The sequence below is a fragment of the Macaca thibetana genome, chromosome 15 (assembly GCF_024542745.1).
Source record: "Macaca thibetana thibetana isolate TM-01 chromosome 15, ASM2454274v1, whole genome shotgun sequence".
In the NCBI taxonomy this organism is placed as follows: Eukaryota; Metazoa; Chordata; class Mammalia; order Primates; family Cercopithecidae; genus Macaca; species Macaca thibetana.
Window position 1 is genome coordinate 75,587,667 of NC_065592.1, and position 27,849 is coordinate 75,615,515.

At 39.9% G+C, this 27,849-nt stretch overlaps 1 protein-coding gene across 1 annotated transcript; it reads left to right on the forward strand.

Moving 5' to 3' along the window:
* Nucleotides 1-1,703: 1,703 nt before the first annotated feature.
* INSL6 (insulin like 6) lies at nt 1,704-27,846 on the forward strand. The gene is made up of 2 exons (XM_050760676.1): nt 1,704-2,064; nt 27,438-27,846. The coding sequence occupies exons 1-2, from the start codon at nt 1,776-1,778 to the stop codon at nt 27,794-27,796; spliced, it is 648 nt and encodes a 215-aa protein (XP_050616633.1). The 5' UTR covers nt 1,704-1,775; the 3' UTR covers nt 27,797-27,846.
* The last annotated feature ends 3 nt before the right edge of the window (nt 27,847-27,849 follow it).

A 27,849-nucleotide genomic window follows, 5' to 3' on the forward strand; every position in this document is an offset into this window, starting at 1 on the left:
CTGTTGCTGTTGGATGGAATGTCCCATAAATATCTGTTAGCTCCACTTGTTCTAAAGTATAGTTCAGGTCCCTTGATGAGTCTCTTGTAGGCAGTATATAGTTGAGTCTTGTTTTTTAAATCCATTCAGCCCTGTTTTTTTAATCAAATAACATAATCCATTTACATTCAAAGTAGTTATTGATGGGTTAGAATTTACTACTGCCATTTTGCTAATTGTTTAGTGGTTATTTTGTAGATTCTTTGTTCTTTTCTTTTTCTCTTGCTCTCTTTGTGGTTAGATGATTTCCTGTAGTGGTATGCTTTGATTTCTTTTTTTTAAATCTTTTATATATCTACTATAGGTTTTGCCTTGTGTGCTTACATTTTTTACGTTTTGCCACTATAGTGGGCTTACATTCATCTCAGTATGATTAATATTTTCCTTTCTCAAAAACTTTACCTGATAAAGTTCTGACTAGGACTCATGGCCCACTATAGTTCGGACGTAAGTTGTTTTTCAAGGAAGGTGATTAAATTTTACTAATCTATATTATATCAACCATTTAAAAAATCCAATGGGCAGTTAATATAACAGCATTCATAGATGCCACTGGGAAGCAAGGAAAAGATGGGGAAATGGAAAATGAAGAAAAAGACAGAGTCAGAAGACAGAAAAGAAAGGGAGAAAAAAATAAAATTGTGTAGGGAAACGGTAAGATCACTGATAAGCTGGCACCTGTAGCTTCAGCATCCTGAAGCTTATTCCTGAGACAGCCCCCGAATGCCCTCTTGTGGCCGATAGTACATCCTTCCACGCCAACACACTAATAACGCAGAACTTCATTTAAAATGATAAAGCTACCTATGCCGATTGTGCTTCGCTTCCATGCCCCTTCCCTACTGAGCAAAATTATCTCACCTAAATGAGCATTTCATGCCGCATGCTGTTATTCTTACAAGGCAAATCCTCTAGGGGTACCTGTCACAAGTTAATTTGGTAACAGACAATCCTCTACGTTCTCTAACCGAAAGAACCACATTTCTATCCCAGGTACCTCAAGACAGCATCCCTACTTCTTTTTTCCGGAGATTGAGGCTAAGGCCTATGCCTCCCTGTGAACCAGTAGGATTTTTCTGAAGAAGCTTTGAACCTGACTAAATGCACATGCCCATATGCAACACACAAACGTTTCACCACATATTTGATTGCCAGCTAAATGCTAGCCCCCGGGGTACAGTGGAAAGCAAGAACAGACGCAGGCCCTGCCTTCATGAAGCGGGGGTCTCAGGAAAGAGGTCACACGCCCACAAATGGAAACAGGTCGATTAACACCGTGAAAGAGATGAGAGGGGGTTTCTGTGAGGGAGACGAAGCTTCATTAACAACCCGGCAAACAAGAACGGGAAACGCAATCCAGGTGGAGGGAGCAACACCTTTCAACCTACGTTATCAGGTCACAGGGGTCCTATGCTCTCTCGCTTGGTGAGGAATCTCCCATTGGGGAACGAAAGAAAAATGAATCAAACCGGAGGGCAGCGGGGTAGTGAGGGGATTTTGGCTTTCATTTTAGGAGCCAGGGCCTGCTACCTTCGACCACCTGAGACCCCTGGGAAGGCGGGAAAGCCTCGGCGCCGCCAGCGCGCGCCTTCCCTTGACGTTCTCGCGAGGCCCCCACGCGCTCGGAATTCCGCAGGGTTTGTGCGCGCGGCTCGGCCTGGCGCAGGCGCAGAGAGGGAGCAGGGTCAGGCTGACCGCCATTGCACAACGCGGAGGACTCGCCTGCGGTCACAGGAATGCTGAGGCGCTTCTGCTTGTGCATGCTGTGGCTTGGACTCTTGCTGGTTCGGTTTTCCCGTGAACTGAGCGACATCAGCAGTGCCAGGAAGCTGTGCGGCAGGTACTTGGTGAAAGAAATAGAAAAACTCTGCGGCCATGCCAACTGGAGCCAGTTCCATTTCGAGGAGGAAACCCCTTTCCCACGGTTGATTGCACAGGCCTCGGAAAAGGTCGAAGCCTTCAGCCCCTACCGGTTCGAAAGCCCGCAAACCGCTTTCCCGGCCCGGGGAAGAGGCACAAACCCAGGTAAAAATCTAAACCGAAGGCATGTTTGTTCACCTCTGTACATTTCTTATTCCTGTATTTGCTTTGCCAGAAGGTAAGCTTCCCCAGGAAGTGGAATTTGTGCCTAGTATACAGCTTTTTTTAAAAAATGTAAAAAACAGTGTATTGAAAATATACAAGACTTCAGCGAAGCGCTTTTTTTTGTTTTTTTAAACTTAGAGGAAATAAGTGTACACTTGTAAGTCTACAATTTATGTAAGAATGTTGTTCCTTTCAGGAGTGCCTGTCATCTGGCAAACTCCTTTTTGTCCTTCAAAGCCCAACTTAAGTATCATTTTCCCTGTGAAGTCATCATTGACCTTTTCATATCCAATAGCTCCATTGTCCTTTCTACCAAAGTATCTAGCACATAGTTCTATTTGACTGTCGTCACTGGCTACAGAATGAGCCAACCTTGTAGAAGATAAAAATGCAGATACCTTGTTCAAAAAAGCAGGAAAGGGCCATTAAAATAAAGGTGGTAAAATATAAAACTGTTTTGTTTACTTGTTCATATCCCCTGGTCACGCACCAGGAGATAGGCCTGGTTCATTCTATCAGGCTTCATTTAAAAGTTTACGTACTTGTATTTCATTCACTTACAGTTTCAAAGGTAAATTTATTGAGAATTTCTACTACAACAATGGAACATTTAAACCAAATGCAAGGCCTGTGTGACTACACAGGTTTCAGTCCCATGAAGTCAGCCTTATATTCCATACTATATTATAGAGACTATTTCATGCATATTTTTGTCTGAAATGCCTGGCAGATGGCCTAGCACGTAGCATGTGTTTAATATGTGTTGAATTTATACTTAATGCTTTCAAGCAGTCTGCAGGAAGAATATTCTTGTTTCAGATTCATTGGTATCATCTTACTATGTTTTTACATTTGTGACTTAACATATTTTAGTCCCAATATGATTTGCCATTTTAAAAGAAATTGCACTTTGTTTATAGTCTATCCATAGGAAGAAAATTACTGCCTTTTACAGTAATTCAGTTTATTTGATTCAGACAAAGGTTGCAAAAGTGAATATTTCTGAAATTTAGGAAACGAGTAAACTATCATGCCAAAGAGACCCTAATGTAGAGTACTGAAAAAAGTCAAACAGTGCACATTGTAGGCACTCATTAACTTTTCTGAAATAAATGAATACAATTTATAAAATCACTGTTGCTGAGAGAATGAAAACTTTTAAAGACAGAAACCATGAGACTGATTCTTGATCATTTTCAAACTGACCGTCAAACCCACATACAAACCTCACCTTGTCCTTCTGTTAGAATGAAGGAAGTGTCTCTCCCCAGTCTTCTACTTTTACTTTAGTTCAGTGACTCTCACGCTTTAATGTGCGTATGAATCATTTGGGAATCCTGTTAATTTACAGCCTCTGAGTTGGTAGGCCTGGGGTGGGGCCTGAGATTTTTCATTTTTAACTAGCTCCCAGGTGCTGCTTGTTGGTGGCCCACACTTTTGAGTAACAAGGTCCAGCTTACTCTCTCTCTCTCTTTTTTTTTTTTTTTAACTCCTCTTTCTTATTCTTTTCTCCCAGGAGTGCAAGAAGAGCCTTCCCTTTCTGCTTTATGTTGGGTGGGCATTTCTCTTACATCAAATACTGTGCTCTCGCTACCTGTGCTATAATACTGTAGTCAAAATTTTATTTTTAGACCTCCAAGCTTGAGGCTGTTATTTAAATAGAGGTTGGAATGCCTTTTCTCAACAAAGTGCTCTAAAGACAATTTTCTTAATAAAAATGTTCAACTTTAAAACTCAGCTTGTTAATGATCCCTTTGTTTTAGGTATTATTCACACTCCCCTGGAAGAATAAATGTCATTAACAATGAGCAGGGAGCTGCAATGAAACAAGACTTGTAGAAAATAAAAATGTGTCCGACAATATTTGAAAATTGTTATACACACAAAACCTGCTACTGTGGAAACTATGTAAAAGACAATTTGCTGAAGTGGAAATACGGTGTAGCAGTAAAACCACAGTTGTATTGAAATATGTAGAGGAAGGAAAAATGAGTTAGGTTATCAATATGAATTGTATTATTTTAAAAATTGTTAATCCATAAGGGAAGATGACATTTATTCTGTCCTGTTAATTTCTAGGAAATAATTTAGAAGTTGCAGAGATGTATGTGTTTCTAATATAGAATACATAATTATGCCGTCATTTTTATATATGAATGTGGCTGGAAAGTTGGTTACTTTTTATTTCGCTTTTACCAGCAGGACAAGTTGTGTTAAATCAAGTCAGTTGTCTGAAATTTTAATATTCTGATGATCTATTTGAGTCTGACACAGAAAAATATAATTTGCTACGCCGCTATTAAAAAATGCTTTTTTTCAAAGCTACTCATACATAACTTGAATCTGTAATTGTGTGCTTCTTGTTAATGAACCCTGAAGGTGGAGGCAGTATCTCCAAGACCTACCCATAATGTGGCACCATGAAGTTGACAACATATTTCTAAATTACGACTGAGTATTGTGCTTCCCAGATATTAGTGCCAGGTGAAATCATTAATGTTTCAAAATCAGCTTTTCATAATCTGTAACCTCTATTCCAGTTAGATTAATCATATTCTCATATTCTTGGTCTTCATGTCACATATTCTTGTTTTTTTTGTTTCTTTATGTTTCAGATATCACAACTAATCTGTAAATGGCCTTTCCCTTTATATATTAGTTTAACAAAATTTGAGTGCCTATTATGTGTTAGGCATTTTTCTTGGTGCTTGGGATGTTAAACAATGAAGGCTCCTACCCTCATGAAGCCTACAGAATAGTAAAGATAGACAATAAACATAAGTAAATTATAATTTACAGAAGATGATTGTCCTCTCTTAGCCCCTTTCTGCACTTCCATTCTCCTCCTGTCATTGACAGTTGTAATGTGTTCATTATATATTTTTTGTCTGTATAAGTTTTTGCAAATTATGCTTCTTTCCTGTGCGTATGTTTTTAAGATATATCTAAATGGCATTTAAGATCTACATCTTATTGTTGCCATGTGAACATTTAGTCCATTGCTTCTAACTACTGCGTAGTACTCATGTGCATTCCTCACATTTTACTGATTTATTCAATTATGAACACCTAATCTATATAGCCTTGAACTCCCTACCACTATAAATAACACTGCCATGAACATCATTGTATGTGTCCCCTTATGAACCTAGAAGTGTTTCTAGGATACACATCTAGAGTGGAATTACGGTGTCATGAAGTATGTGTATGTTTAATTTGCTTGAAGAGTGTCAGATTGCTCTTCAGAATGACTACATCAACGTATAGTTGTACCACTAATCCTATGTCCTCGTATCTATGTCAACAATGAGCATTATACAGTTATTAACTTTTACCAGTGTAATAGACATAAAATGACATTATATATCTATTTTAACTTGCTCTGGGTCTGAACATCTTTTCATATATATGTTAGCCTTTTGGATTTTCTCTTAAAATTTCCTGTTTATATATTTTGCCCAATTCTTGTTGGAATTGTTATCATTTTCCAGTTGATTTGTAGGAGTTAATCAAATCTAGATACAATAATAACTAGTTGTTGGTTTTAGATGTCACAAATGTGTTCTCCCATTTTGACATCTGTCTATTGCTTGACTGAAAGCCTTAACTTTTATATAATTAGGCAGTGTTTTGCCTTATGTATTAGAGGTCCTTTTCTGTCCTTCTGTTAACTTTTCAGTTTTACTTTTCACATTAAGTCCTTAATTATTAGGCCAGTTTTTAGTTCTGGTGTAGGTAGGAATATTACCTCAGTTTCTCAATAAGTCTTATTTTTCTCTACATAGGGAGCTAGTTTTCTGAACACTTTCTACTAATCAACTATTTTTCTCACTAATTTGTGGGATTACCATTATTGATAAGTTTGAGCTTCCTATTTTAATTGGTTATTTATTTGACCTTGTATCATTACTATTTTTGATACTGTGACTCTATAGGATGTGATTTATCTGGCAGGACAAGTCTTCAATGTTTATTTTTTCCCTTAGGATTGACTAAGCTAAATCTTCAACCTTTATTCTTTCATATATATTTAAAAGTATGCTTATTGAATTTCTTTTTAAAAAATCCACATGGTATTTTATTTGGGATGCATGGAATATTATCGGGGGAAACTGCCCCCAATATTTCAATGTAGGTTCTGTTTTCCGTAAGTGTTGGCCAGCTGAGAAATAAAGAGAGAGAGTACAAAAAGAGGAATTTTACAGCTGGGCCGCCAGGTGTGACATCACATATTGGTAGGACTGTGATGCCCGTCTGAGCCTCAAACCAGCAAGTGTTTTATTAAGGGTTTCAAAAGGGGAGGGGGTATAAGAACAGGGAGTAGATCACATGCTTCAAAGGGCAAAAAGCAGAACTACTAATAAGGGTCTAACAAAGATCACATGCTTCTGAGGGAACAGGACAAATGGCAAAAGCAGAACTACTGATAAGGGTCTATGTTCAGTGGTGCACGTATTGTCTTGATAAACATCTTAGATAACAGAAAGCAGGATTCGAGAGCAGAGAACCGGTCTGACCATAGATTTACCAGGGTGGAGTTTTTCCCCACCCTGGTAAGCCTGAGGGTACTGCAGGAGACCAGGGTGTGTCTCAGTCCTTATCTCAGCTACGTAAGACAGACATTCCCAGAGCAACCGTTTATAGACCTACCCCCAGGAATGCATTCCTTTCCCAGGGTATTAATATTAATATTCCTTGCTAGGAAAAGAATTGAACGATATCTTCCCTACTCGCACGTCCGTTTATAGGCTCTCTGCAAGAAGAAAAATATGGCTCTTTTTGCCTGACCCCGCAGGCAGTCAGACTTTATGGTTGCCTTCCCTTATTCCCTAAAAATTGTTTTATTCTGTTCTTTTTCAAGGCGACTGATTTCATATTTTCAAACACACATGTTTTACAATCAATTTGTACAGTTAACACAGTTATCACAGTGGTCCCGAGGTGACGTACATCCTCAGCTTATGAAGATAACAGGATTAAGAGATTAAAGACAGGCATAAGAAATTATAAAAGTATTATTTGGGAACTGATAAATGTCCGTATTAAAATGAAATCTTCACAATTTATGTTCCTCTGCCGTGGCTCCAGCCGGGGTCCCTGACTTCCCACGACATCTCTCCCTTTTTATATAAATGTGTCATGGTGATGAAGGCTTGTTCGTTCTCTCGGTTTTGACGCAGGATTCTTTGACTGATCCAGCACACTAAAAACAAGCTGATTAAACAGAGAAACATGATTCCAAAATTTACTATGATGGAGCCCCCAGTAGACTTAATCCAAGTTGTGGGGTTTAGTCCAGAAAGACTTTCTGCCACCCTATCTTAACGCCTCAGCTCCAGGCACAATGGATAAATGAGCTGAGAGGCTTCAAAAATTTGTTTCTTTAATTTAGTTAGTCCAAAGATAAATTATCTTCCCTACCTAGAAGGTGTCCTTTGACCATTTCCCATGAATGGTCAGTCTCATTGTAGGAATATGGTGTGATACAGAAATCAAAAGTATTCCAATTGCACTGCATTTGCTTGCAATGTTCGAGACTCATTAGCCAGTCTCCAAGCCAAATAACAGACTGTCTTAAATCATTAATTTGATTCGCTAATATTTGATCGATGCCCTGCTGAGAATTCCACATTTGGGTGGAATTGCCTTGCCATTCCTTAACAAAGTGAGCCATTTGAATAGATTGGTGTAATGCCACTCCGGCAGTGGTGGCCAGCGCAGTCACTAGGCCCATGATCACAGCAATTAAAGTGAAAACAAATCTCTTGATCTTTTGAGAATTTGTTGTAACACGTCATTAATTAAATTACTGAGGGGGAATATTCCTAAGGTCTGGGTAAAGTTACCAGTATCCAAATTCCTTCTTAAGCTTGAACCAACATTACAGTTTTCCTGAAGTCAAAATGGGAGTTAACACAAGTGTATGAATGACAATTAACGTATTGGACAGTTTGATTTTTCGTCCAAATTTTGATATTTCCCACTAACAGCATGTAAGGAGGCTTAACACAACTCTGTATAGGAGTGGTCAGGCTGGAGGTAAACAAAGCAGAATGTTTGAATCTACATTGATACTGAGGGAGAGGAGCGGCGGTGGCAACACCCAATGTTCTCCACCGTAAAGAAGCAATCCGAGGTGCCCGGGGATGCCAAAGAGGTAGAGGGGCATACCTGGGTCGAAAAGAATTATAAGGCCAATTGGAGTCCCATAAAGGAGGATCGGCATCAAAAAGAGGGTAAGAGTTCAAAGGGGATTTATCATGGGGTTCAGAATCACGTATGTGAGGGGCGATAGTTGGGACAACAGACAGAAAAGCTTCCAATTCCCATACTCGCAGTCCGGACATGGCAATAGCCAATTTCCACAGTTCTGGATGTTCTGGACTCAGAATGGGGAATATCATATGAGGCCTTGGCGGGGGTGGGGAGTGTGTGGGTAATGCCATTATCTTCCCGTTTTAAGGGAAAGAACGAGCTGAACCTTCTATGCAAAGTAGGATGATGATCCTTGTCCTCCCAATAAGAAATAAAATAAGTAGCCTCTAGGCATTCCTTTCAGCCAGAGGAGCAACTGTTTTTAAATAGCCCTTTAGTGCCCAGTCTATTACTAAACCATATGAATCATTTTTTAAATACTACTGCGTGTGAACTAACAGTCTTCACAAATTAAAGTTTTAGATAGGCTTTCAAAATTTTTAGAACATGGTTTTCCTACAGGTTTATATTGAAAATATGGGGATCTCCTATTACTCCCCTTTTCATTTGTCTTAAAGGAGAAAGGGAGAGGCCGGGGACCAAATGTCCCCATTCTCCTGTGGCTAATCTCTCTGGAAGGTAAGCAGCCCAGACTTGAGTTTCTAGATGGATACAACCAGGTGCATGTCTGAGGCACAGATGAGGGTATTTATAACCCACAGTAACATTAAATGCAGTGCCTTCTTCTCCTCGTTGAGCAGGGCAACGGTCATCTGTAGCTCCAGGCATCCACACACTATTGTTAGTATACCTTTCTGCAGGAGCATCCATCCAGGTGAGAGGTTGGATAAGTGGAGGAAAAGGCACATAAGCCCAATAAGAATAATTTTGTGTAGCAGGTAAATCAGTTTGAGGGAAAACTGGTGAGACAAAGTATAAGGAAGAGAATTATTAAGTAAAACCTATTGTAAGCGAGATCTAGTGCTGAAGGAGGAACAGAAGAACAGGGGGATATTATTTTCAGGCTAGTAGAAATGGTGAGATTTTTTAGGTTCGTAAGGAGAAAAAGGGAATTAGGAGAAGTGGGATTAGTTAGAGGGGTCTCTGTTGCCATTAGGGAGGATTGAACCAGACCCATTTTGATTTGGTGTGCCAGTTTATGAGGAGTTGGCACAGATCTCACCAGGTATGAGGGTGGTCTCTGATGCAGACGTCTCTTCCCTGTGGTTTTCATTGTCAGTATTCACACGAAGTTTAAGTCTTTTAGTGGGCACCCAGACAGGGGATTGATGATCTCCTGGTGAAACATAAGCATACCCTCTTCCCCACATTTTAATTGTTCCAGGTTCCCAGGTATTGGTTTGGGAGTTTTTCCATAACACTGGCTTGCCTTCATTTAGGGAGAATATTTTTGCCTGTATAATGGTGTTCAGCTGCAGTCAGAGTATTGTATCCAGGAACATTTAGAAAGTTTAAACAATGCTAAATGTAATTGAGGTAAATTTTGTCATTGGAAGCAACACATGGCCATTTTACACTCACAGTTCGCAATCTCAAAAGCTAAAATATGAAGGAGAAAACCTTGAGCGTGCTCATCAGAGACAGATTTTTCAACAGCATCTTGTAATTTAGCCAAAAAATCAGGGTATAATTCATTGTGACCCTATTTAACAGTGGTGAAAACAGGAGCTTGGCCGGAGGTGTGTAATTTATCCCAAGCTCTCATACACACCTTTGTTACTTGTTCTGTGGTGAGAGCATCAAAGCCTAATTGGGCAGTAGTGTCAGAGTAATAGCCAAGCCTGTGAGCTGAGCCTGAGTCATTGGAATGCCATCAGCCCGATTTAGCTGAGCCTGCAGATGGGCCTCCTCTGACCACCAGGTACAGAATTGTAAATGCTGAGATGAAGTTAGAACAGCTTTTGCCAAAAGGTCCTAGTCTAAAGGAAGCAAAGTGACCTCAGTACAAAGAGTCTGTAATACCATTTTAGCATATGGAGAAGTAGGACCATACTGAGTACAAGCATCCTTGAATTCTTTTAAAAAGGTAAGATTGGCACATATCAACACACTTGTGCTCCTTGAGCATTGGGAGGTTCCAGTGCGACGGGATAAGCCCATGCCTCTAATCCACTTGTTTCTTTGTTCTGGTGTAATAAGTGTTGCATGGTAGTTTCAAGAACAGGCACATGAGACAGAGTCGGCATAGAAGTGACAGGAAAAGTATATGTAGATAAGGGAAACTGAGGTTGAGGAGGTCAGACCGGTATGAGAGTGTGAGAAAGGGGCATTGGGGGAGAAGAGGCAGATGCATACTGATGATTATTGTCCCAATCCTGTGCAACCAGAATGGCAGGGGCATCCATGTGTGAAGAAGGGTAGAGGAGCAGGTTGAGTGGATGGCAAAGTGACCGGTTGAGGGACTGAAATGACAGGAGGGTGAGGGGCTGTGGACGATGGGGGAGGGCCTGCAGAATTACAGATAAATTGTAGTTTGGTCCCGGAGCCATTAGATGGCTCTGGAGGCAAAGGCTGCAAAGGTTTGAAGAGGGAAGAGTTAGCATAGTTATGGTCCCGGGCTGTCCAAGTCAGGGCCATGGGAGCCCTTATTTCTTTCTGAAAAGAAATAAGGTCATCAGGGGGTGACGTTAAGCCAAAGTCACCAGAGTTAGATATTGAATCCTCAATATCGTCAGGTCAGGGAGGAGTAGGTGAAGGGAGAGGCTGAGCACATAACGAAGGCCGAACGGGAGAGGAAACCTGAGAAAGAGGTAGAGGGTCACCAGATTCAGAAAATTGTAACTGCAGGGGATCATGGGATTGGTATGTCATTAGGATGGCACGTACCAAGGCCCAATCACTCCAAACAGTGACGGGAACATAATTCCCTGTTGGGACCAGTTCCCGGAATTTTGTACCAACACGATCCCATAGTTCCACATCTAATGTTCCCTTTTCAGGAAACCAAGGACAGTGTTCCTCCACCGCCCTGAATAGGGTGACCATATTTTCCATGGGCTCTTGAACTCCTGCCTGTTTTAACAGGAGGTTAATATAGCAGAGATAAGCTTAATGTTTAGACTCTTCATGACCCATAGTTACCCCGGACAATACACAGACAGCTCACCAATTGTCAGGGATCCAAACAAGCATTTCTGTGGACTGGACTGATGAATGTTTCTAGGCTCTCTGCAAGAAGAAAAATATGGCTCTTTTTGCCCAACCCCGCGGGCAGTCAGACCTTATGGTTGCCTTCCCTTGTTCCCTAAAAATCGCTATTTTTCTGTTCTTTTTCAAGGTGCACTGATTTCATATTGTTCAAACACATATGTCTTACAATCAATTTGTACAGTTAACACAATTATCACAGTGGTCCTGAGGTGACGTACATCCTCAGCTTACGAAGATAACAGGAAGATAAGAGATTAAAGACAGGCATAAGAAATTATAAAAGTATTATTTGGAAACTGATAAATGTCCACATTAAAATGAAATCTTCACAATTTATGTTCCTCTGCTGCGGCTCCAGCCAGTCCCTCTGTTCAGGGTCCCTGACTTCTGGCAACATAATGTATACACTAATTTGAAGAGGATTGACTTCTTTTTTTCCTTCACCTTTTAAGTTCAGGGGTACATGTGCAGGATGTGCAGGTTTGTTACATAGGTAAATGTGTACCATGGTGGTTTGCTGCACAGATCATCCTATCACCTAGGTATTAAGCCCAGCCTCTATTAGCTATTCCTCCTGATACTCTCCATTCCCCCAGGCCCCCTGTCAGGCAGGCCCCATTGTGTTGTTCCCCCGCATGTGTCCATGTGTTCTCATCATTCAGCTCACACTTACAAGTGAGAACATGTGGTGTTTGGTTTCCGTTTCTGCATTAGTTTGCTGAGGATGATGGTTTCCAACTCCATCCATGTCCCTGCAAAGGACATGATCTCATTCTTTTTTTATAGCTGCATAGTACTCCATGGTATATATGTATTGAGTTTTCTATATTCAGTCTATCATTGGTGGGCATTTAGGTTGATTCCATGTGTTTGCTGTTGTGAATAGTGCTGCAGTGAACATATGCTTGCATGTATCTTTATAATAGAATGATTTATATTCCTACACCCAATAATGGATTGCTGGGTCAAATGGTATTTCTGCCTCTAGGTCTTTGAGAAATCACCACACTGTCTTCCACAATGGTTGAACCCCACCAACAGTGTAAAAGTGTTCCTTTTTCTCCACAACCTTGCCAGCATCTGTTGTTTTTTAACTTTAATAATAGCCATTCTGACTGGCATGAGATGGTATCTCATTGTAATTTTGATTTGCATTTCTGTAATGATCAGTGATGTTGAGCTATTTTTCATGTTTGTTGGTCACGTATATGTCTTCTTTTGAGAACTCTCTGTTCATGTTGTTTGCCCACTTTTTAGTGGGGTGGTTTTTTTTCTTGTAAATTTGTTTAAGTTACTTATAGATGCTGGATATTAGAGCTTTGTCAGATGGATAGACTGCAGAAATTTTCTCCCATTCTATAGGTTGTCTGTTCACTCTCATGATAGTTTTTTTTTTTTTGCTGTGCAGAAGCTCTTCAGTTTAATTAAATCCCTTTGTCAATTTTTGCTTTTGTTGCAATTGCTTTTGGTGTTTTTGTCTTGAAATCTTTGCCTGTGCCTATGTCTTGAATGGTATTGCCTAGATTTTCTTCTAAGGTTTTTATGGTTTTGGATTTTACATAAGTCTTTAATCCATCTTGAGTTAATTTTTTTGTAGGGTGTAAGAAAGGGATCCAGTTTCAATTTTGAGCCTACAGCTAGCCAGTTCTTCCAGCACCATTTAATAAATAGGGAATTCTTCCTTCATTGCTTGTTTTTGTCAGGTTTGTCCAAGAGCCTATGGTTGTAGGTGTGCGGTGTGTGGTTTTGAGTTCTCTATTCTGTTCCATTGGTCTATGTGTCTGTTCTTGTACCAGTACCAAGCTGTTGTGGTTATTGTAGCATTGTGGTATAGTTTGAAGTTGGGTAGTGTGATGCAGAAAACCACAGAGATGGTGGCTGCCTCTCCCCACAGGAGCTTTGTCCCAGAGTGAGATCAGAGCTCTGTCTGTATAACCCTGGCCGGAGTGGCTGAAGCCTCCACATGGAGGTCCTGCCCAGTGAGGAGTAATGGATCGGTGTCCTGCTTAAAGAAGCAGTCTGGTCACAATCTGCCAAAGCAGCTGTACTGCCTTCTGGGGAACCCTTTCTCATGCCAACTGGCAGGCTGGAACAGCTGAGTAAAGGGAACTGCAGAGATGGTGGCAGCCCCTCCTCCCCAGGAGCTCAGTCCTAGGGAGAGATCACGTCTCTGTCCCTGTGCCCCTGGCTGGAGTGGCTGAAGCCCCCACAAAGAGGTCCCACCCAGGGAGGAGGAATGGATTGGGGTCTCACTTAAAGCAGCAATCTGAGCGTGGTGGCTCACGCCTGTAATCATGGCACTTTGGGAGGCCAAGGAGGGCAGATCACTTGACATCAGGAGTTCGAGACCAGCCTGGCCAACATGGCAAACTCTGTCTCTACTAAAAATACAAAAATTAGCTAGGCATGGTGTCACGTGCCTGTAATCCCAGCTACTCGGGAGGCTGAGGCAGGAGAACCGCTTGAACCTGGGAGGTAAAGGTTACAGTGAGCTGAGATCACACCACTGTACTCCAGCCTGGATGACAGAGTGAGACTCCATCTCAAAAAAGAAAAAAAAACCATTCTGGCCACAATCTGACACAGCAGCTGTGCTGAACTGTGAGGTACCTTCCTACTCTGGACTGTTTGGATTCTCCAAAGTCGGGAGGCTGAAAAGGCTGAGTTGACCTTTCCCAGAGATGGCGGCTGCCCCTCCTCCCAGGAACTCTGTCCCGTTTCAGCTTTTGCCTTGGCTGGCTGGAATTCCAAATCAGGTCTTAACTTGTGAGGTACTGTGGAAGTGGGACGTGCAGAACAATGGCTTGGCTCCCTGGATTCAGCCCCCTTCCTTGGGATATGCACTGTTGTATCTCCCGCCTTGCCGGGATGCCGGGGCCAGAGTCTGTAAAACTCCTGGGCCTCGGTGTGTGCCTGAGCGTCTGCTCTGCTGAGACTCCACACAGCTCTGTGTATCGAACCCAAGGCCCTAGTGGCATGGGCTCATGATGGGATCTCCTGATCTGCAAAGATCAGGGATCAAAGATGGGATTTCCTGATCTGGGTTTCAGAGATCTCTGGGAGAAACGTGGTTTCCCGGGCGGGGTGACGCAATCACTCACCACTTTCCTTGGCTGAGGGTGGGGTTTGGCTCCCTGCTGTTCCCTGGTGGGCCATTCATTGCTCCACCCTGTATTTCTTCATTCTTTTTGGGTCAAGTCATTTGCCTAGTCAGTCCCAGTGTGAGAACCTGGATCTTTCGGTTGAAGGTGCTGAATTCACTCTTTTATTCCGCTCCCTGAGTGCCACGGATCACAGCTGCATCTAATTGGTCATCTTGTTCCCCTCCCCGCTATTGATATCTTTATTACATAAAGTCATCCTAATCAAAGTCATGAAATTACTTATATTCTATTATTAGGATTTTAAAGTTTTCTTTATGGAAACTTTTATGGTATTGGGCAAGTTCATGCTTAATAATTTTTTTTTTTCAGCTATTGTAAATACCTGTGAATTATATTTGCTAGTTAGTGACTTGGCTAGAGAAATGCAATTTACTTTTATAGGTTGATCTTTATCCAGCAACCATGCTGAACTATCTTCATAGTTCTAATAGTTTGTTGATTCTGTAGTTTTTTTTTTATCATTTGAAAATGATAGTTATATCACTTTCTTTCTGAACTTATACCATTTTTTTGCTTCGATTTCTTGTGTTATTCCCAGGCTTAAAGGGCGTACATTAAAATATCTCCATTAGGTATGATGTTTGTAGGTTTATGCTATATAATCTTCACTAAGGTAAGGAAGCTTGCTAAGAGATTTTTTTTTAATCATTGTAAATAGGGCTGTACTTTATTAAGGTCTTCTTTTGGCATACTTTTGCATAGTCTTACGATTTTTTCTTTCATTAATTAAGCAAATACTCATTGGGTACCTACTAAGCACCCAGGCACAATTTTAGATTCTTGGGAATATATCAGTGGACAAAACAGACAAAGATCAAAGGCTTTATGGAGCGCTCTGAAGTAATAAACATAATAAGTAAATATTAGAATGTAGTAAGAGCTACAGAAAAATGAAAAAACAGTATAAGGGAGATAAACAGAGCAAGGAGTTGAAAAGTGGGGTATAGTATTAAACAGTATGGTAAGGGTAGACCAATTATTGAAAAGGTGAGATATGAGAAAAGAAGTGGTAAGGGAATTAGCCAAGCGGATATCTGAAGAAAGGACATTCACGCAGAGGAAACAGTGGAGCAGATACCGTTCTGCTTGATGTATACAGGGAATACCTAAGAGGCCAAGTGTGGTTGGAGCAGAGAAAGTGAGGAAAGTAGTAAAAGATAAGGTACAAGAGGTAATAGGCAGACATGATAAAATAGAGTATTTTAGGCCAGTAGTCCCCAACCTTTTTGGTACCGGGAACCAGTTTCATGGAAGACAGATTTTCCTTGGACCAGGAAGGGAATGATTTTCAGATGATCCAAGTGCATTACATTTATTGTGTACTTCTATTACTATTACATGATAATGTATAATGAAATAATTATACAACTTACCATAATGTAGAATCAGTGGGAGCCCTGAACTCGTTTTCCTGAAACTAGATGATCCCATCTGGGGGTGATGGGAGACAGTGATAGATAATCAGGCGTTAGATTCTCATAAGGAGCATGCAACCTAGATTCCTGGCATGCGCAGTTCACAATAGGGTTCACGCTCCTATAAGAATCTGATGCTGTCCCTTGTCTGACAGGAGGTGGAGCTCAGGTGATAATGCGAGCAATGGGGAGCAGCTGTAAATACAGATGAAGCTTTGCTCGCTCCCCTGCCCACTGTTCACCTCCTGCCATGTGGCCTGGTTCCTAACAGGCCATAGACCAGTTAAGTCCCCAGGGGTTGGGGACCCCTGTTTTAGATCATTTTAAAGACTTTGTTTTGGGGTGATGCAAGGAGTCATTAAGATTTTTTAGCAGAGAAGTGACATAATTGACATCTTAAATGGATCACTCTGGCTACTGTGTTGAGAATAGACTGTAGAAAGGCAAGAGTAGAAACAGACTTGTTAGGGAGGGTCTTAGATAAGCATGATAGAAGTGGAGGTAGTGAAAACTTAAATTCTGGTTATACATGGGCCATACTTGATGTGAGATATGAGGAAGATAAATCAAGAATGACTCCAAAACATTGTTGATTCTAAAATTTTGTATATGGAACACCTAGAAGGATAGGATTGTCATAAATGAGATAGGAAAGGCCTCAAAGTGGAACAGGTTTGGAAGACAGTATCAGTAGTTCAGTTTTGGACATGTTGAATTTCATGGCGTTTTTTAACAATGTTGAGTTTGAAACATTAATGTGGAGATGTTGAGTAGGAAGTAAGGTATATAAATCTGGAGTTTGAAAGAGTAGTCTTGTTTGCAGGTAGAAGTTCAGGAGTCATAGGTAGATACGTAATTTTTTGAGCCGTAAGACTAGAGGAGATCACCAGAAGAGTAAGTGTACATAGAAAATAGTACTAAGAACTGAGTCCTCAGAAACACCAACATTAAAAAGTTGGGGAGTGAGAATTGTAAAGGAGACAGAAAAGGGACAGCTACTTAGGTTGGAAGAAAAGAGAGTGTGGTGCTGTGGAAACCAAATGATGAAAGTATATCGGGAAGAGGTGTATTTGATAAATCAATTAAGATGTGAATGGCTGTTGAATTTAGCAATATGTTTGTGACCTTCATAAGAGAAGTTTCGGTAGAGTGATGAAACAAAAGCCTGATTAGAGTGGGTTTAAGACAGTGAGAGAAGAGGAACAAGTTAGTAAATGTAGAAAACTCTTATCAAGGAGTTTTGTCACAGAAAAGAGAAAATAAATACAATGGTAGCCGGCAGGGTAAGTGGGGCCAAGAGAAATATGTATGGGTTTGTGTGTGTGTGTTTTTGTAAGTGGGAGAAATAACAGGTTTTCTGATAAGAGTGATTCAATAGAAGTTAAAAACTGATGAAGAATACAGAGAAGGATTGCTGGAGTAGTGTCCTAGAGTGGGCAAGAGGAGATGAGATGTAATATGTAAGTGCAGAAATTGGCTTTAGAGTGTATAGTTCATCTGTAGAAATAGGTAGAAAGGGAGAGTATATGGGTGTACATGTTAAGAGATGAATTTAAAAATTTGGCAAAGGGAGTTGATGCAAGTTCTTTTTCAGATTGCTTCAATTTTCTCCTGAAGTAGAAAGCAAATCCAGCTGTGAGTGAGGATGGGAGTCTATTAACATGGTAAACTACATTGATAGATTTTGTGATCTTGACCTATCCTTGCATTTCTGGGATGAACCCTTTCATTCTTTTTTTTTTATTTTAATTTTATTTTTAAGTTCAGCGATACATGAGCGAGATATGCAGGTTCATTACATAGGTAAACGTGTGCCATGGTGGTTTGCTATGCCTATCAACCCATCACCTAGGCATTAAGCCTAGCATGCATTAGCTATTTTTCGTAAATGCTAGCCCTCCAACCCCACCCTCTGACAGGCCCCATTGTGTATTATTCCCCTCCCCATGTTCATGTGAGCTCATTGTTCACCTTCCACTTATAAGTGAGAACTTGCGGTATTTGGTTTTCTCTTACTGCCTTAGTTTGCTGAGGATGATGACTTCCGGTTCCATCCATTTCCCTGCAAAGGACATGATCTCATACCTTTTTATGGCTACATAGTATTCCATGGTGTATATGTACCACATTTTCTATATCCAGTCTATTATTGATGGGCATTTGGGTTGAATTCATGTCTTTGCTATTGTGAATAGTGTTGCAATGAACATACGCATCTTTGTAATATAATGATTTATATTCCTTTGGGTATATACCCAATAATGGTATTTCTGGGTCAAATGGTATTGCTGGTCAAATGGTATTTCTGGTTCTAGATCTTTGAGGAGTCACCACACTGTTTTCCACAATGATTGAACTAATTTACATTCCCACCAACAGTGGCAATTAGTTCCTATTTCTCTGCAACCTCAAAAGCATCTGTTGTTTCTTGACTTTGTAATAATCGCTATTCTGACTGTTGTGAGTTAGTATCTCATTGTAATTTTGATTTGCATTTCTCTAATGATCAGTGATGTTGAGCTTTTTTTCAAATGTCTGTTGGGCGCACGAATGCCTTCTTTTAAGAAATGTCATTTCATGTCCTTTGCCTGCTCTTTTTTTTCTATCTTTTGAGATGGAGTCTTGCTTTGTCGCCCAGGCTGGAGTGCAATGGCATGATCTCAGCTCACTGCAACCTCTGCCTCCTGGGTTCAAGCAGTTCTCCTGCCTCAGCCTCTCCAGTAGCTGGGACTACAGGCACACGCTACCATGCCTGGCTAATTTTTGTACTTTTAGAAGAGATGGGGTTTCACTACATTGGCTAGACTGGTCTCGAACTCCTGACCTCAGGTATCTGCCCACCTCGGCCTCCCAAAGTGCTGGGATTACAGGCGTGAGCCACTCACTGCACCCGGCCTGCCCACTCTTTAATGGAGTTGTTTGTTTTTTCTTGTAAATTTGTTTAAGTTCCTATGGATTCTGGATATTAGACCTTTGTTAAATGGATAGATTGCAAAATTTTTCTCCCACTCTGTAGGTTATCTGTTGACTCTGATGATAGTTTCTTTTGCTATGCAGAAGTTCTTTAGTTTAATTAGATCTCATTTGTCAATTTGGGCTTTTGTTGCAATTGCTTTTGGTGATTTTGTCATGAAATCTTTGCCCATGCCTATGTTGTGAATGGCATTGCCTAGATTTTCTTCTAGGGTTTTTATAGTTTTGGTTTTACATTTAAGTCTTTAATTCAGCTTGAGTTAATTTTTCTATAAAGTGTATGGAAGTGGTCCAGTTTCAGTGTTCAGCATATGGCTAGCCAGTTCTCCCAGCACCATTTATTAAATAGGGGATCCTTTGCCCATTGCTTGTTTTTGTCAGGTTTGTCCAAGATCAGATGGTCATAGATGTGCAGCCTTATTTCTGAATTCTGGAACAGAAATTCTATTGGTTTATGCTGTTTTGGTTACTGTACCCTTGTAGTGTAGTTAGAAGTCCAGTAGTGTGATGCCTCCCTTCAGCTTTGTTCTTTCTGCTTAGGATTGTCTTGGCTATTTGAGCTGTTTTGGTTCCATATGACTTTTTAAATAGTTTATTCTAATTCTGTGAAGAATGTCAATGGTAGTTTGATGGGAATAGCATTGAATCTATAAATTACTTTGGGCAGGATGGCCATTTTCACGATATTGATTCTTCCTATCTGTGAACATGGAATTTTTTTTGTTTGTGTCCTCTCTGATTTCCTTGAGCAGTGGTTTGTAGTTCTCGTTGAAGAGCTCCTTCACTTTCCTTGCTAACTGTAATCATAGGTGTATTCTCTTTGTAGCAATTGTGAATGGGAGTTCGTTCATAATTCAGCTCTCTGCTTTCTTGTTCTTGGTATGTAGAAATGCTGGTGACCTTTGCACATCGATTTTGTATCTTGAGACTTTGCTGAATTTGCTTATCAGCTTAAGAAGCTTTTGGGCTGAGACGATGGTGTGTTCTAGATGGGGTGTCTATGTTTGCATGTCATTTGCAAACAAAGACAATTTGGCTTCCTCTCTTCCTATTTGAATACCTTTCTTTCTTTCTCTTGCCTGATTGCCTTGGCCAGGACTTCAAATACTATGTTGAATAGGAGTGATGAGAGAAGGCCTCCTTATCTTGTGCCAGTTTTCAAGGGGAATATTTCCAGCTTTTGCCCATTCAGTATGATATTTCACTGTGGGTTTGTCATAAATGGCTATTATTTTGAGGTATGCTCCATCAACACCTGATTTATTGCCAGTTTTTAACATGAAGGGATGTTGAATTTTTTGGGAAACCTTTTCTGCATCTATTAAGATAATCACGTGGTTTTTGTCTTTAGATATGTTTATGTGATTAATTACATTTATTGATTTTGTGTATTATGAACCACCCTTGCACCCTGGAGATGAAGCCAACCTGATCATGGTAGATAAGCTTTTTGATGTGCTGCTGTATTTGGTTTGCCAGTATTTTATTGAGGATTTTTACATTGATATTATTCAAGAATATTGGCCTGAAGTTCTTTTTGTTGTTATATCTCTGTCAGGTTTTGGTATCAGGATGATGCTGGCCTCATAGAATGAGTTAGGGAGGAGTTCCTCCTTTTTGATTGTTTGAAATAGTTTCAAAAGAAAGAATATCAGCTCCTCTTTATACTTTTGGTAGAATTCAGCTGTGAATCCATCTGGTCCTGGGCTTTTCTTTGGTTTGTAGACTATTTATTACTGCCTCAATTTCAGAACTTTTTATTAGTCTATTCAGGAATTCAACTTCTTCCTGGTTTAGTCTTGCAGGGGTGCACGTGTTCAGGAATTTATCCATTTCTTTTAGATTTTCCAGTTTATTGGCATAGAGGTGTTTATAGTATTATCTGATGGTTATTTGTATTTCTGTGGAGTCAATGGTGATACCCCCTTTATCATTTTTATTGTGTCTATTTGATTCTTCTTTCATTTCTTTATTAGCCTAGCTAGTGGTCTATTTGATTAATTTTTCCAAAAAAAAAAAAAAAACCAGCTCCTGGACTCATTGATTGTTTGAAGGGTTTTTTGTGTCTCTGTCTCCTTCAGTTCTGCTCTGAGCTTGGTTTTTTCTTCTCTAGTTTTGGGGTTTGATTGCTCTTGGTTCTCTAGTTCCTTTAGTTGTGATGTTAGGGTGTCGATTTGAGATCTACCTTTTTGATGTGGGCAGTTAGTGCTATAAAGTTTCCTGTTAAGACTGCTTTAGCTATGTCCCAGAGATTCTGATATGTTGTCTCTTTGTTCTTTGGTTTCAAAGAACTTCTTGATTTCTGCCTTAATTTACTGTTTACCGAGGAGTCAATCAGGAGCAGGTTGTTGAATTTCCACGTACTTGTGTGGTTTTGAGTGAGTTTCTTAATCTTGAGTTCTAATTTGTTTGTGCTGTGGTCTTAGAGTCTGGTTGTTATGATTTCAGTTCTTTTGCATTTGCTGAAGAGTGTTTTACTTCCAATTATGTGATGTGCCATGTGGTGCCAAGAAGAATTTATATTCTCGTTTGGGGTTGGAGAGTTCTGTAGATATCTATCAGGTCCATTTGATCCAGAGTTGAATTCAAGTCTAAATATCTTTGTTAATTTTCTGTCTCAATGGTCAGTCTCGTGTTGACAGTGGAGTGTTAAAGTCTTCCACTATTATTATGCAGGAGTCTAAGTCTCTTCGTAGGTCTCTAAGAACTTGTTTTATGAATCTGGGTGCTCCTGCATGTTTGCATATATATTTAGGATAGTTAGCTCTTCTTATTGAATTGACCTGTTTACCATTATGTAATGCTCTTCTTTGTCTTTTTTGTCTTCGTTGGTTTAAAGTCTGTTTTGTCAGAAACTAAGATTGCAACCTGTGCTGTTTTCTGTTTTCCATTTGCTTGGTAAATTTTCCTTCATACTTTATTTTGAGTCTATGTGTGTCTTTGCATGTGAGATGAGTCTCTTGAATTCAGCACACCAATGGATCATGACTCTTTTTCCAGCTTGCCCTCTGTGTCTTTTAATTGGGGAAGTTAGCCCATTTACATTTAAGGTTATTATTGTTATGTGTGAATTTGATCCTGTCATCATGATGCTGGCTGGTTGTTTTGCAGTCTTGTTTATGTAGTTGCTTCATAGTGTCACTGGTCTGTGTACTTCAGTGTGTTTTTGTAGTGGCCGATAATAGTTTTTCCTTTCCATATTTACTGCTTCCTTCAGGAGCTCTTGCAAGGCAGGTCTGGTGGTGATTAATTCCCTCAGAATTTGCTTGTCTGAAAAATGTTTTATTTCTTCTTTGCTTATGAAGCTTAGTTTGACCAGATACAATATTCTAGGTTAGAAATTCTTTAAGAATATCAGCTTGGTGCAGTGGCTCATGCCTGTAATCCCAGCACTTTGGGAGGCCAAGGCAAGTGGATCACCTGAGGTCAGGAGTTTGAGATCAGCCTGGCCAACTTGGTGAAACCCTGTCTCTACTAAAAATACAAAATTAGCTGGGCATGGTGGCACATGCCTGTAATCCCATGGACTTGGGAGGGTGAGGCAGGAGAACTGCTTGAACCCTGGAGGCTGAGGTTGCAGTGAGCTGAGATGATGCCATTGTACTACAGCCTGGGTGACAAGAGTGAAACTCCATCTCAGAAAAAAAAAAAAAAAAGAAAAAATATCAAATAAATATTGGCCCCTAGTCTCTTCTGGCTTGTAGGGTTTCCACTGAGAGGCCTGCTGTTAGTGTGATGGGCTTCCCTTTATAGGTGACTCGACCTTTCTCTCCAGCTGCCCTTAATTTTTTTCCTTCATTTAGACCTTGGAGGACTGATAATTATATGTCATTGGGCTGATCCTCTCATGGAGTATCTTACTGGGGTTCTCTGGATTTCCTGAATTTGAATGTTGGCCTGTCTTGCTAGTTTGGGGAAATTCTCCTGCATGGTATCTTGTAGTGTGTTTTCCAACTTGTTTCTGTTCTCCCCATCTCTTTCAGGTACCCCTATCAGTTGTAGATTGTCTTTTAACATAATCCCATAGTTCTCAGAGGTTTTATTCATTCCTTTTCATTCTTTTTTCTCTAATCTTGCCTGCCTGCCTTATTTCAGCAAGATAGTCTTCAAGCTCTGATATTTTTTCTTCCACTTGGTTTGTTCAGTTGCAGACTTCAAACTTGCATTTGCATCATGAAGTTCACAGGTTGTATTTTTCAGCTCCTTCAGGTTATTTGTCTTCCTCTCTAAACTGGTCATTCTTGTTAAACAGCTCCTGTAATGTTTTATCATGGTTCTTAGCTTCTTTGCAGCAAGTTAGAACATATTCCTTTAGCTCAGGGATGTTTGTTATTATCCATCTTTTGAAGCCTACTTCTGTCAATTCACCTATCTCTGACTCAGCCCAGTTCTGTGCCCTTGCTGGAGTCATGTTACAGTCATTTGGAGAAGATTGAGTTTCCAGCATTTTTGCATTGATTATTTCTCATCTTCATGGGTTTATCTACCTTTGATCTTTGAGGCCAATGACTTTTGGATGGGGTTTTTGTGAGGTCTTTCTTGTTTATGTTGTTGTTGTTGCTCCCTGTTTGTTTTTCTTTTAGCAGTAGGGCCACTCTTCCATAGGGTTGCTGCAGTTTGCTGGGAGTCCATTCCAGACTTTATTCACCTTGGTTTCTTCTGTCCCTGGAGGTATCACCGTGGAGGCTGCAGACCAGCAAAGATGGCAGACTGCTCCTTCCTCTGAGAACTTTGTCCCAGAGGGGCACTGATCTGATGCCAGTGGAACACTCCTGTTGGGAGGTCTCACCCAGTTTGGAGGAATAGGATCAGGGACCCACTTAAATATAGCAGTTGGCTGCCCCTTGGTGGAGCGAGTGTGCTGTGCTGGGAGAAATCTCCCTCTCCAGAGCCAGTAGGCAGAAAAGACTAAGATGGCTGATCCATGATAGCACAGCCAACCCCCCTCCTAGACCCTCTTCTCAGGGATATCAGAGTTCTATCCATAAACCCTCCACTGGGGATGCCAAAATTCCCACAGGGAGGCCCTGCTCTGTGAGGGGGAATGGATTGGAGTCCCACCTAAAGAAGCAGTCTGGCCACAAACTGTCCCAGCTACTGTGTTGTGCTGGGGAACTGCACCCCATCCAAACTGCGCTGGCATCATGGTAAGGGAAAACAGTGAACTGGAGTGGAGACACAGTAATGGCAGCCGCCTCTTCCCCCCACCAGGAACTCGTGATCTCAGTGCCTGCCCACCCGAGCAGCCATTACCAGTCTGCACAGCTTAATGCTTGGAACCCAAAGCCCTGGTTCATGAGGGGAGCTCCTCATCCCCAGGTTGCAAGAATTCGTGGGAAAAGCATGGTTTTCAGGGAAGGGTAGCACAATCCCTCTCTGCCTCCCTTGGCTGGGGAGGGGAGCTCCCTTTGCCCAATGTGGCTCCCAAGTGGGCCCTTGCTCCACTCTGCTTTTCCTTGCTCTCTGTGAGTCACACCAACCTCCTAGTCAGTCCCAATGAAAGAACATTGGTAACTCAATTGAAGATGCAGAATCCACTTGCCATTTTCGTCCTTTTCAGTGGAAACTGCAGAGCAAAGGTGTTTCTATTCAGCCATCTTGGCTGCTCCCCCGAACCCTTTCTTAATATATTTGTAAAACATGTTTATGGATTCAGTTAACTAATATTTAGGAGTCTGAAATCAACATTTGAAAGTGAAATGAGTTTTTAAATATTTTAAAATCTCATATTGTTCTTATCTAGTTTTGGAATAAAGATTATGCCAACTTCATAAAATGAGCTGGGCAGCTTTTGCTCTTTTTCTGGAACAACTTGTATATGATTAGTATTTCCTATTTTTAAAAAATAGGTGGAACCATCCATATATGTGATTTTTTGAAGGTGATAACTGACTAACCCTTTTCATTTATTTGAATGTTGTTGGTACATTTAGGTTTTCTGTGTCATTGTGTACCAATTAAGGCATCTTGTATTTTTCTAGGAATTCATCCATTTAATCTTTATTTTTAAATGTATAAGCATTCATAATATTTATTTTAAAACTTTATTATGTTTTAAATTAAAACAATGTTTGTTTTAAAAATTTAAAAAACATTTGTTAAGATATTTGCTTTAAAACTGTATCTACTTATTTCTTTTTTTCTGCTGTATTTTGTTCATTTCCATCTTTTTTGTTCCTGATTAGTCTGGATAGAGTTCTTATTCTTTTAAACAAGCAACTTTTTAATTAAATAAAAAGTTATTAAAGAGTGCTCTAATAGGCCTCTAACTGCAAAGGACATAGATTCACCTAAATAACCTCAAGATAAAAGGGGATAGTAGTTATTACAAAAAAAAAAAAAAAAAAAAAAAAAAAAAAAAAAAAAAAAAAAAAAAAAAGGTATAGAAGTGAACCTAGAAAGACTTGGTAAAGCCTGGGGAATCATATTAGCTCTAAAAAACAAAAGCAAAAAACTTCTGCCTTCGTCTCTCTCTCTCTCTGAATCTTTTCTTTTCTATGTTCCTTTATGATTTTAGCTTGTCATGACAAACCTCGTAGAATCCTTTTAGCTTTGGTTCTCACTAACTCATTTTTTTATTGTTACTTATTCTAGTTTCAAACTGAGGAAATTTAATTGGGTCGATTCATGTTTTTCACATGACATGGCTTGCTAGCCATTGTGACAGATTGGTTTCTTTGGGGTCAGGTGCCAACCTCTAGTTGGTCAACTGTGGCTAGAGAATAGAGTCACATGGTTCAGAACATGGCTGCCTAAGAGCTGGCAGTACAGTAGAGGCTATTGGCAAATATATTCTCCTAGAAGGTACTGTATATGAGCAAGGGCCATAATGGAAGCACAGTAAGTCTTCAAATAATTACCTTCTGGAGTTATTTTGGTTTCCAGTATCCAGTATTGCTAAGGGAGTTAAGAGCAGCATAACAGTGACAATCAGTTCATTGTACCTAGAGCATATTACCACTTCTGTATTTCTTTATTAAAATAAAGAACAAAATGGTTTCTACTGCTCAGTTATAAGATGTGCATAAGAAGACAAATGATAAAATTTGAAAATGGGCAAAGGATTTGAACAGACATTTCTTCAAAGAGGATATATAATAAGCATATGAAAAGATGCTTAACATCATTAGCCATGAGGTAAATGCAAATCAAAACTACAGTGAGATACCACTGTGCATCCGTGGGGATAATTATAATCAAAAAATGGAAAATGTCAAGTTTTGATGGGGATGTGGAAAAATTGGAACTCTACTATATTGATGCTGGGATTGAAAACTTGTGCAGCTGCTGTGGAAAAGTTTGGCAGTTCCTCAAAACGTTAAACAAAATTATATCATGCAGTGCTCCTTCCATCCCTAGGTTACACCCCAAAGAATTCAAAACATTTGTTCACACAAAAACTTGTATGTGAAAGCTCATAGCAGCACTATTCTTTTTTTTTATTTTTTGAGACAGTCTTGCTCTGTCATCTAGACTGGAGTGCAGTGGCGCTATCTCAGCTCACTGCAACTTCTGCCTCCCGCGTTCAAGTGTTCCTCATGCCTCAGCCTCCCAAGTACCTGGGATTACAGGAGTGCACCACCACGCCTGGCTAATTTTTTGTGTGCTTGTAGTAGAGACAGTTTCACCATGTTGGTGAAGCTGGTAGTGAACTCCTGACCTCAAGTGATCCTGCTGCCTCGGCCTCCCAAATTGCTGGGATTACAGGCATGAGCCACCATGCTGGGCCATCAGCACTATTCATAATGACCAAAAGTGGAAACCACTCAAATGTCCATTGATAAATGAATAAATAACCAAAATGTGGAATATCCACACAATGGAAAATTATTCAGCCATAAAAAGATACATGCTACAATGTAGGTGAGCCTTGAAAATACTATGCTAAGTGAAAGAGACCAAGCACAAAAGGTCATGTATTGTATGCTTTCATTTATATGAAATATACGGAATAGGCAAATCCATAGAAACAGAAAGTAGATTGGTGATTGCCACGGAATAGTGGGAGAGTGAAATGGAAATGACTGCTAATGGGCATAGGGTTTCTTTTTGGATACAGATGTTCTGGAATTAGATATATAGTTTCACAACCCTGTGAATACACTAAAACCCACTGAATTGTATACTTTAAAATGACTAATTCTATGGCATGTGAATGATATCTCAACTTCATTTGTTAATACAAAATGTACAAACGCGTACAGCCTTTTTATAGGAAAACACTACACCTGCTTTAGTTAAAAATAAATATTGCTTTTGAATAACCATACTTTCCATTCTTTATTTAAAATGTGATTGTTTTTTAATAATTAGCTGATTTTACTGATCCAATATTAAATTTTCATCTAAAGGAAGATTTTAATAAAGGAGCATTTCTTTTCTTCTCTCTCAACAGTGTCTACTTCTGCCTCTTGGGAAGAAGCAGTAAACAATTGGGAAATGCAGTCACTACCTGAGTATCAGGATAAAAAGGCATATTCACCCCTTGATAAGGAAAGAGAATTTTCTTCATCACATAATATCAATCTATATATTCATGAGAATGCAAAATTTCAGAAGAAAAGTAGAAACAAAATTAAAACCTTAAGCAATTTGTTTTGGGGGAATCATCCGCAAAGAAAACGCAGAGGATATTCAGAAAAGTGTTGTCTTACAGGATGTACAAAAGAAGAACTTAGCATTGCATGTCTTCCATATATTGATTTTAAAAGGTTAAAGGAAAAAAGATCATCACTTGTAACTAAGATACACTAACCATTATAGAAATTTTTCTAACCTAATAAAAGCTTAATACATTAATTTTACTC

Excerpts from the sequence above, each read along its gene's own strand:
- INSL6 (XM_050760676.1), top strand. The coding sequence starts at position 1,776 with ATGCTGAGGCGCTTCTGCTTGTGCATGCTGTGGCTTGGACTCTTGCTG. Across the intron at positions 2,065-27,437 it reads GGGAAGAGGCACAAACCCAG|TGTCTACTTCTGCCTCTTGG; the intron begins GTAAAAATCTAA and ends CTCTCTCAACAG.